The sequence below is a fragment of the Lonchura striata genome, chromosome 5 (genome assembly GCF_046129695.1).
Source record: "Lonchura striata isolate bLonStr1 chromosome 5, bLonStr1.mat, whole genome shotgun sequence".
NCBI lineage: Eukaryota > Metazoa > Chordata > Aves > Passeriformes > Estrildidae > Lonchura > Lonchura striata.
Genome location: NC_134607.1, coordinates 26182290 through 26193899, shown reverse-complemented (window position 1 = coordinate 26193899; position 11610 = coordinate 26182290). Strand labels below are relative to the sequence as shown.

The 11610-nt window shown below is 39.4% G+C and overlaps 1 protein-coding gene across 1 annotated transcript in view; it reads right to left on the bottom strand.

Moving 5' to 3' along the window:
- Positions 1 to 1703: 1703 nt before the first annotated feature.
- The window catches only part of TBC1D22A (TBC1 domain family member 22A), a 149916-nt gene continuing 140009 nt past the window's right edge, over positions 1704 to 11610 (bottom strand). Inside the window, exon 13 of the mRNA XM_021524818.3 lies at positions 1704 to 1987. Within this exon, the coding sequence (XP_021380493.1) occupies positions 1967 to 1987 (21 nt within the window). The 3' untranslated portion in view covers positions 1704 to 1966. The remainder of the gene's footprint in view (positions 1988 to 11610) is intronic.

Below are 11610 nucleotides of genomic sequence, written 5' to 3'. Positions count from 1 at the left end.
CCTGTTTGAAGAAAGTTATTCTAGAGTCAGCCAAATCTCTGCCTCACTCCTAGAGCCTTGGTATTCATTTTGCCTTTATTAGAATTGGTATTTATTATGCCTTGCCTTCATTTTGCCTTGAGTAGTATTCCACTCTTCCTATTTTCCAAGACTGAGCAATACTGGCAGCAGCTGTGGTTCCTAAAGAGCCTCATGCAGGATCTCAGTTTAAATTCTAGCTGTTCACACACTGTGTGCTAGCATATGTTATAAGCAACTATAAATTGTGTACAGATGTGTTCCAGAATTCCAGTGAAGCCAAGCTAACAACATTGAATAACAGCTCGTGTGCTTTGTAATTATACATAATGCATTTGCTGTCATATAACAGAGTCCATCTCTGTGTCAGGATTTATCCACTAGCTTTGGAAGCAAGGAATAAGAGTTATAGTGTGAATTTTTAAGCAAGATTTTTATTACAAGATATGCAAACGAAAGAGAGATGACCGATTTCTGGGGAACATTTTAGGTAAGAGATTCTGATTAAATGAGCACACAAGCCAGGGCTTAAGGAACAAAAAAAAGTTTAGAACACTCTTGAAGGTCTAAAGACAACAAGTATTTACATATTAGTAAAAAAAAAGAATGCAAACATTGGCCTAGTTGGAAAAGCAAAGTGCCAGCAAACAGGAAATAGAGGGAAGCACAGTAAAGGAATGGGGCAGGGTGAGGGGAGGAAGAGTGCAGGCTGCTGTTGGAAGATGACTCTAATGATCATCAGGAGGGGCAGGGCTGAAGGGAGATGAGCATCCTTAAAGTACCCTGTGCACATTCTCTCCTACACTCTTGTGCAAAACAGAAAAGATTGCTCTCTGTAAATTAGAGTTTGAACAATAAATGTTGGGAATATTGGCCATCTTTGTTGAGTGGAGAGGAAAGCCCATCATTGCTCACATACCAGATGTTCCCTTTCCATGAGTCCAACAGAACAGCAGCACTGCTTCTCTTCTGACCAGTGGCAAACACCAAAGAGATACACAGAGCCTGGCTAGAATAATTCTTTTAAGCTGTGTAGACAAAGCAGTAGAGGAAAAAGAAAGACCTGAACACAGTATCAAAATGTGAGCATAGGTTAGCCAGCAACTGGTAGAAGATCAGACTTCTGTGGCCTGCCCCACTTAGAGCTCTCAGGAAAAGCATCTCAGCATATGTTTTAAGTTAATCTAGACCAAGATCTGGTCCCCCTATCCTGCCCATTTCCAGCTTTTTTTGTCCTTCTTTGTGACTTTAGCACAAGTACTTACTGGAGTGCATTGTGAACTAGTTTCCAGAGCTGGAAAAACAGAAAGCTTATGAAATAAAATAATTAGCTTTCAGCAGGGTAAATTCCCTGAATGGGATCCACATGAAATCAGAGAGATGCCAGGGCTAATGCAAGAGTAGGGATAGAGGTGTTCAGCCTTGGTTCACAGGGACTGTGCAGGTTACAGTTCCTAGTCCTAGATTGCCTTGAGCTGCTGTGGAAGCACACCCTGATGCCTCTCAGAAAATATCACAAGCTTCTTGGCAACTCCATAGATAAAATTTTGCCTCTTTAGCCAATAGAGAGGAAGTTTTTTTTATAAACTAAGATGTTTTGTGGTTCCTCTACCCCAGGTTGCTTTCCTGATTGAAAGAGGGCTTATAGGTTTAATGAGAGTACTCTCCAGTAGAAAATCATTAGTGAACAGCATCAGGTCTGACAGAGACACAGCTTTCAAGATTCATCCTGTGTTTGAAGGTGATTTGCTACATCAAAGCTGAGAAAATATATTAATAAGGCAAAGGGAAAAAAACTCTGGAACTTTGATTATATCTTGCTTTTCTGTTATTGAGCTTACCTTTTGGTATAGATCTTCTTTCTTCTTGTATTACACATTCCAGTACATTTCTCCATATGCATAGTATTTGCATCATTTGGCAAAGAACATGAAAACCTAAACGATGATCAGACTGTGCTGGAAAGGGTCTGTTAACAGAAAACACAGGCAGTTAAATCACATCATATTAAATAAGCAACATTCCTATCCCTGAAGTATGGCATCTTATTATTTATGGACTATTTATTCTTGACTCTTTGGTCTCCTTATATTTCAGAAGCCTGATTAGCTACATATTTGATGGTTTCATTTTCTCCTTTCTGAAATTCCTTGGATTAATCCATGCAGGTCATTTTGCTAACCCACTTTGTCCAGACTTCTGGTGCTGCTTGGTACCCTCAGAGCCTACCTTACAAGGTTGATATAGCTTAACATTGGCTGGTCTCCAGCCTTTCTCTGCCACAAACAAAAAGATGAATACTCCTATCCCTTATCTGGGAGGGACAGATGCAGCTGTACTTTCTAGCTCAATTTTAACTGCATATTTCTGAAAGATTAAGTGCTATATACAAATTCAAAGTGAATCTTTGGAAAACATATCTATGGAAAACATGTAAAAGCATAGAACTAACACTAGTAAGGGCTGTGGCTTAAAAAAATCTCAGGTAACATTAGATTGTCTGCTTACAGACAGTCAATCACCAACATAGATTTCTGCTATTTTATTGTCCTACTGCCTTTTATTGTGTTAGATGCTATATTATTTCCTTGAGTCTTCTCTCAAGGCAGACTATATTTGAATGCTTCATACAGCAATGGCTCCTGATTTTCTAGAAGAGCTGGTCTGAATTACATGACATTATGTCATATACCGATGATGGTAAGAGGCAGCAAATTCTGATACCACTTTTTGGCCAGGATAAACTACAATAGAAAAAGAGACTTGGTGACATTTCACACTGGAGAAATTTTTGCAAGGGAAGGCATTTCATCTGAGTATCCTAAGCTTCACCTTAAAGCGTGTCCTGTGTCAGGAAATGAAATTCAGTGGTAACACAAAGGGCCTGCCATCAGCTGTCAGACCAGAGTCATTGTGGTAGACCTGATATCAAGTACACAGCATACTTGGTAAGAAAGGAAAATATAGTAAGAAAGAAAATATGAAGGTAGTTTTGTACGTACAGAATAATTCTAGCCTCAACAACAACAAAATGGCTCTTGTTACTAGCTCTAGCCATTTTAATACATTTTGGAGAAATGCAGAACAAGAGGAGTTGCTGCATCCCAAAGGGTATGTGTTGCTACACCAAAGAGCAGCTAAATACATTGTTGGGACTTCAGCTGTTTAGACTTAGCATGCTCCACTGCATTCCCTACTTAACAGATAAGGAATTAGTTTGATGATTAAATTATTTCCATCAAATTCTCCCCCTTTCAGCTATGTTAGTTTCCTTTGTTGCTTTGTTGACCCTGTTTTCCAGGCCATTGCATTTCCAAACAGCAGTCCTCAGAATTATCCCATTAGGAAAACAGTTAGTTTGCAGATTTTAATTTATCTGGGGCCTTACTGATATCTGGTTGCATTTCTTGACCTGTTAGCTTGCTTCAGGAGGTTTTACATGCCTTTGCTGCTGTTTTAATTGATGGCTTTGGTTTATTAGCGCTACCCCAGACACAGAAACCAGTGCCCAAATACTAGACCACATTGTGCTGATATACAATGCAGCTCCAGAGCTTCCCAGCCTTCAGGGGCAGGGAGAGAACCGCTTGGAAATTTTTGCTACAGGGGGTAATTATATTGCCTAACGACAAGGAAGTTCAGACAGAAAAGGTGAAATAAGTGCCATAGCTGAACTTTCAGAGGTCAGTCTTGTCTCAAGACATGTCTTCCCCATTGGAGCAAGAAGACAGGGTTGCCTTGTGCAAAAAATGAGGCAGTAGCATGATTCTGCTTTTCTCCTTCATGATACCATGGGCCAATATCTGTCCTTATAATGAGGAAACTATAAACATTTTAACTGGGATTCATCCCTGCATGATGCATGTGCTCCTTTTGTCCCCTTCCATTTCAATATTGAACCAAGTTGCAGAGACAAATTCTGGCCCCATGGTATTACTCAAGGTGAACATTCAGATAGTCATCTTCTGAACCAGCTTGCAGAGGCTAAGTAGCTAGATTAGAAGAATACAGGTGGGAGAGCGATAAATCCCGTGATCAGAGGCATTTACAAGGAGCTGTGAGACTCTGCTTTGTGCTGTTTGTTGCTTTAGGCTGGGATTTTTAAATCCCAGTCTTTGTTGTTTTCCCAGCTTTGTTTGCTCAAGGCAAAGTGATTGTTGAATACCCCACACAGAGGCCCCTAATTCTGACTGGGACAGCCTGTAATATAAAACTTTAATGAGACACAGTACCAGTATGGAGAGGTATGTCATTCCAGTCTTACTGCTGCTGGTATTTCACTAATTTTACCACATGGTCCATGCCTTCAGTACACTATTTTCCTATAGTTTCCCATATACCAAAGATGTACACTAAAAGTCACATTTTGCTAGATTTATTCCCCTGAAAATGTGTCCTGTCAGATCTGACCAGCCCCCCAAAGAGCCACAGAAACCAATCACATGATTTTCCTGGTTCCAAAGGCAGCATCATGGCTGGATAAGCAAATTTCTTTTGACTGGCCTGACTGAAGGGGAGCAAGTAATTTCTGAAGCCTGGCTTGTAATGTAACTATCCCTGTCTGACATAGGCTCCTGGACCACGGCTGTTTTTACTATTCCTGTGTTCTGGCTGGAGACTTGGCTGCTAAAGCCGGCATTTGTATCTCAGAAGTAAAGGGAGATGCTGCGGAGCCGAGCGCGGCCCAGGCGCTGCAATTGTAGGAGAGATGCGCCCTCCCGTGTACCAGCGCTGAAGTGTTTGCAGAGCCGCAGCATTTGGACATCAAGGAAACCCTCTGGAGACTTGTGGTTTTTTTTTTTTTTTTTTTTTTTTTTTGTTTTGTTTTTTGTTTTAATTTTGTCAAATAGCAACTCTGCAAAAACTGTCATTCAACCTGCCAGAATTTATTGATAGTAATTTAATTTGGAAAAAAAATAGAGAAGCTTAGACTTGCTAAACAGCAATAATAGTTAGGCTGAGTCCTCCCCACATGGCTTTTTTTGCTTATGCAGAGAACACAAGTCAGAAGAAACAGGAATACAGCCACCAAGGGATTTTGCTACTCCCAAAAAGGATCTAATAAGACTTTATAGATCGACATTGAATAAAACCAGCAAAACTTCTGTCAAATAGAGAAGGATAAAGAAAGAAGTATTTCAAGGTGTTTCAAGGTGTCAGTCCCTTTGCATGAACTTCTTTGAAGGAGTGCAGCACCAGTTGTACATCTTAAATTCAGGGAATCAGCAGAGTTTAGATAGAACCACTAAGAAGTCTTTTACATAGTTAGATTTTGATACCATCATTGCTGCACTGATTTACCACAAAGCATCAAATAAAAATAGTGGCCATCAGCATCTGTAATTTCCAACAGTGGAAATTATTGTATTTCTCAAGAGTCCATGTTTCTTCCTAAAGTATGAGAGTATAGTATTAAATTGTAAGGTATCCACATTACAAAACTGTAGCAAAAGAATCTCCAAACTCCCCAAGAGAGGAAAAGGTCCTGAAGACAATCCTATTTCAAGTAGCAGAAGAGTTATGTCAAATATTCTTCGCCACAGCATATATGGTAGTTTAGATAGCCATGGTGCACAGAGTATCCCCATACAACTTCAGAAAGCATTTACCCATGCAGAGTAACGCCATACCTCATCAGAAGGTTGTAAGCATCTGCTCTTCTTGTTCTTTAGCCCAATATTTTATCCCCCTCATGTTCATGCACTGCACCTGTGTGCCCTCTGCTCCCTTTGGTGATGGTCAGTGGCCCTGGGCTCTCCCTGGCTCATTGCTGTCAGTGCTGCTCACCTGCTGCTCTCAGCTGAGCCCACTGGGGATGAGGCTGGGCCACAGCCCCAGTCCAAATCACCACAAACTGTGTGCCTACAATTTTTTATATTTTCCCTCAGCAATGGGATGGAGTAGGAAAGGGAGGTATTCTTACTGCCCATTATCATGTAACTGAGTAATCCATCTCAGTTCTTGGCACATGTCCTCAGTGCCTGGGAGCAGGATAGAAGTTGGAGGCTGTCTCCATATCTTTGTCTCTTCATGGCCCCTGGAAGCTCCTCTGAGCAATATAGGCAGTAAACTGGCTGCTTAATGGTGGCACTGTGAATAATATCTGTTGGGTGACAACATAGCTGCTTCAATATATACTTTGCCTTCCTTCTTTTTTTATCCTGCAATCCAAGACAATCAGATGGTATCTTTATCTGGTTAGAGATGTATTGGACTGCTTTCCTTTCAACAGATTATCCAGTCAGATTAAATCTTGTCTATTCTTTTTAACTTTTTTCTTCTACAGAAAGGAGTGGTATTTCTGTCTTTGGATAATTTTCAGGCTATTTCTCTTAATCTGATATTGTAGTTAGGGAAATTCCAGATGGATGCTTTTTTCTTCCATTGATCTATTTTTCCTAGTCATCATAAATTTCAGTGTTCTTCCTCTGCTGCATTTGTTCCATCAGTTGTCTTAACTTGCAGTTTCTTTAATAGTCCTTGTTCATGTATGAGATTTTCATACCTTTGAGCTACTTCATTTGTCTAGAGAGAAAATTAATTTGCACTTTAAACATAAGTAACACTTAGTCCCCATTCAGGCTGCTCTTATGCTGTGGGCTGCCTCAGATCTATCAAGTTTGTTGTTGGTTTTTTTTGCCCGAATTTATTTCTTTCCTTTAATAAAAAAGAATGTTATAACTGGAACCTGGTTTCAGGTCCTGAAATGACATTTTCTTTCACTCAGAGCAACCAAGAAAAGAAACCAACCAATTATTTCTGACGTTTAAATCACTTCCTTTTCAATAAACCAGAAGATGATGCTGTATTGTTTTCTCATTCTGTAGCTCCTGTTAGTGTGCCTTAAAAGCCGGGGGGGGGGGGGAAGTTTATAAAGATGATTATAAAAAAGTGGAGACTGATGTTTGTGCCATTACTAAATTCTCAAATATATTTGATGCAAAAATATAAAATTATCCCATAATATAACAGATTAGGAAGATTTTTTTTCAGTTCTAACACCTATGGCCCAAAACTGGATTTGACAAAAAATTCAAGAGTACACACAAATGCTTTGAAGAGTTGTTTTCTGAACTGAGTTTAAAACCTAGCTAGTAGTATTTACCAGTCTCCAAGAGGTTGTCCAAAATACATGCTGGCCCTCAGGGTCACAAAATTATATTATATTGCTTTGAAACCAATTTCTATTTGTTGGGGCTGTACCAATCCGTAGATATAATTTACAGGTAGCTTGCATGAGTTCCATGATATGTTACCAATTATGGCATCTATATCCTTTAAACACCATTTTCCTCCAACCATTTCTGCTATCTCCAAAGTTAGAGGAAAGTTGATTTGTCCTGCCAGTTAGAAAGAAGCCTAACAAAATCTCCATCAAGAGCCCAGAGCAATTCAAGAAACTGAAGGAATAATTCAGAATGAAAAGAGACATCTTCACAATGTTCCTGCTCAATAAAATATGATGTATTTATCCCTAGCTCTACTTGATAATTTGAAATTAAGAGAGTACCTGTGCTGTCTTACAGAAATTTTCAACATCAATACTTTACAAGAGCATCATATAAAATAAAATCAGTGTATGCAAGTAGCAAGAAAAAAATTTATGCTACTAATTTGGTTGAGGAACAACAATTTAAAGTGGACTAGTTGGGCTCTGATACAGAGATGGGTTTCTAAACTAAGGAGGGGACTACATGGAAACTTACCATTTCTGAAGCCCTCTGTATCAAAGTTTGCCTTTTCTTCTGATGTGGTAAAAAAACCTGACCCCATTCATAAAAATTAATGCATGGTTTAAAAGAGCTCTGAGAACTAGTTTAACCTCTAATATGCAGACACTGTGTGTCACCTATCACATGCAGATACTTCTCAGCTGTTGGATTCATTCTAAGCTTGAGCGGCAGCCTCCAATTTCTCCATTGCTAATACAGCTGCTTGATATCAGTGTACGTCAAGAATGGTTTCACAACACTCAAGTTACTTTGTTTATCCCATGGATTGATAATATGTCACTAATTTGGGGGGGTTGTTTATTTTTATTTTACTAAACAACACATTCAGTCAGGACACAATGAGGCCATTTTGTTGCTAACATACTGTGTTCCCAAGAAACATGCAGGTGTATAAAGTGAATGTATTTCACACTAATTTGTGGATTGGAAATCTGGTCAGCTAAGCAGGGTCTCCTCTGGACATTTGTCAAGTCCTCGGTCCCTGTCGTATATCACCGTCCCAGCCAACACTCCCTATAGTGCTCTGCACATTCCATTCTGTGAGGTAGGATCTTTATCTTCCTTACTGTCTGGAAAACAGATTATACAGTTTGGATGCTACTTAAATAGGAAGAGTAAACCCAACCATTACTATTACTTTTGTTTAGGCAGAATGGGAATTTGTGTCCTATACATTTTAGTTAGCAGCCTATAACGTTTATTTACATAACAGGCGATAGGAGGAAGATCACAGTGCAAAGATTGCATTTTAAAATGAAGTAATTTGTCAACATTTGTTTTTCCACTCATTTCAATTTGCATGCAAGGATACTAAGTTTTATCTCTGGCTGTGCTACAGGGCTATAGTTTATTCACAGCAGGAGAGAGCAAATATGAACAGCAAGCTAATGGGCTGAGCCACCATCTAGCTGGAACTGGAGCTTACCTTCAGTTGATGTCACAGTACAGTAGCTGCAGCAGACAAGTTGATGTGAGCTGCAGATTATAAGTTATTTGGGCCTTGAGAATGAATATAAGATTTGAAATTCAAGTGTGCATTTTAAGAATGTATTTGAGACAGCTTGTGATACTAATGCTGTTTCAAACTGCAACTGTAGTAGCAACTTCAAAATACGAAACTGGCAACGTGGACATCTATCTATAGATGTCCACTATTTGTCCTCCAAGCTGCTTTAGAACCAATGGAGAGACAGAAAACTTTTTGGGTGTCACTCACTTAGAATCACAGAATCATAGAATGGTTTGGGATGGAAGGGACCTTCAAAATCATCAAGTTCCAAGCCCTCTGCCATGGACACCTTCCACTCTACCTGGTTGATCAATGCCCCATTCAACCTGGCCTTGAGCACTTCCAAGGAGACCTCCAGAGCTTCTCTGACCAAACTGAGGTTCCAGTGCCTCACCAGCCTCACAATAAAGAATTTCTTCCATATATCTAACCTAAATTTCCCCTCTTTTCAGTTTGAACCATTACTCCTGTCATACAGTAGCTCCTGATGAAGAGTCCCTCTCCATTTCCTCCCTTCAGATACTGAAGGTTGCTATGAGGTCTCTGCACAACCTTCTCCATGCTGAAAAGCTCCAGCTGTCTTAGTCTGTCTTCATAGTGGAGGTGCTCTATTCCCCTTATAAATTTCATGTTCCTCCTCTGGACTTGCTCAAAAAGTTCCATGTTTTTCATCTGCTGGGGGCACCAGGCTCTGGCATTGGGCACAGTGCAGGGGTGTACTCAGAGGCAGGGGCGATGGCACCTTGAAGGGCCTGAGATCAGCTCAGCTGGCTGGAGCCTGCTGCAAATAACACCAAGGCTGTGGGTTCAGTGCTGAACAGGTCATTCACGTTAAGAGCAGCACTTCAAGGCCCTTGTGGGTCCCTTCCAAGTCAGAACATTCTGTGGTTTGGAAATAAAGACCTGATTCTCTCTCCTGGCTATGAAAGCAGTGTGACAAAGGCTCAGATGTGGACGTCTCTCCAGTTCTGACGTACTGTAAGACTGGGGAGATAGTAACTTGCATAAATAAGCAAAGTTACTACTTATCCAACATTAAATCTTTTGTCCATTGACATACCCCTGTCAAGACAAATATTTTGTGATTACTACATTTCTTGGGGAATGGTTGTTGGATTTGGGAATCCTTTGCTGGCTATAAGTATCAATTTAACTTAAATTGCCATGAAAATTGAATAATATTATATATGCATATGATATATAAAATATATTATTTTCAGAGCATTTCCATAATAATATAAGTTTTCAAAACTGAACAGGTGTCCTTGGATGAGGAAAGATGGACTTTTTCATAGGATTCTTTCACAGATAACAGAGACAGTATTATCCAGTATGATTTGAATTATTTGGATTAGCTATTAAAGCCCAGAGGATGACTGCACATACAACAACAGGCTGGCCCTTACCATCAAAACATCCACATAAAGTTTCTTTAATGAAAATGTGATGGCTGCTTCACCTGAATCTGAAGAAGTCTGATGCCCTGTATTTGATGACAGTGATGGAGAGAAAATTACTCCTTTTTAAAATTTATATGGAATTTTTCACTGATGCAATAATAGTGAAATATCTGGGGAAAAATATAACAGTGAAAATTGTCTTTACTGATATGCCAACTTTATTCATTTCTACATGCAAAAGCTGAATTATTCATTTGCATGAGGCAATTCATTCTATACAGTTGCAGCAAATACTTGTTGATGTCTTAGGAAAAATTTTTACTTGGTCACATAAGTATAGGATTAAATTTCTTTCTCTAGATATATTGTTTACTGTTAGCTACAGTCTGAAAGTGCTTATACAAACATAGCTTTAAGCTGGAGCTACAGACTTCTTTTCTGACCACAAGAGATGAAAAATTACCAAGCCTCTTTGCTGTGTGAATGAGATTTTATAAGTGAGATAGCCATCTAACTATTGATAAGCCTGGGTATCTCATTGCCTCCTCTGAGCTGTCATGACAGATACATATTTTGTATTTCTGCTGCTGCTAAAAGAGTGAACAGAATTGATCAGATGGGCTGGTAGCAGAAACTGTTCACTGGAAATCTCATATCTTTCTGGAGGAAGATGGCAATATATGAAAATACATAAGCTGAATTTCAAAAAAGCTCTATGTGAGAGATTGCATCCTGAGTTTAAGGATTAAGTTGTCTAAATACCCCAAGAGGCACATTTTCTCCTTTCTGGAAATCAGAAATTATTGGGAATAAAATTCCTCTATTCTCCCTTTGGTTTTGTTGTGTTTGGAGGTTTTTTTCTTCCACTGTGTAAATTTCAGAATGCTCTTCTTCCCATGAGAAGGATCTCTGAAAAGGCACAAGTAAGTTATGGTTGGATGAGAAATTTCTGGAGTAAAGAGGATTGGATCCTCAAATCCAGATCTCACAGAAATGAGATCTCAATTCTGAAGGATACATAACAGGAAAATCAGAGAAGTATGTATACTAAATCTTGATTGATTTGATAACAAAGACTGAGCACCTCTGTCCATGCTGGTTGCAATTTCAGACTCTAATTTTCTCTGATGCGGAAGCTTGATTGCAAGAACACACATGGAAGCCTAGTGCAAACAACCATATACTGTGCCCATTAATCCCATTAATTTTCCGTTGGAGAAGCTTTGAAAACTTGTAGGAAATTGTAAGAAATTCTTGTGGCCAGAAAAAGCCCAATTTTCAGAGCACCTGTCTCTGAGAGACTTTCTCTAGCATCACATCTCTTAGCCTCTCATTTCTGGCACATGCATTGACTGTCCTGTGGGCTCCACACAGAAGACTTTAAATTGTTAAAAGAGTCTCTGATATAGTGCCACAGCAATTTAATTATTTTCTCCCGTGCTGCCTCAGC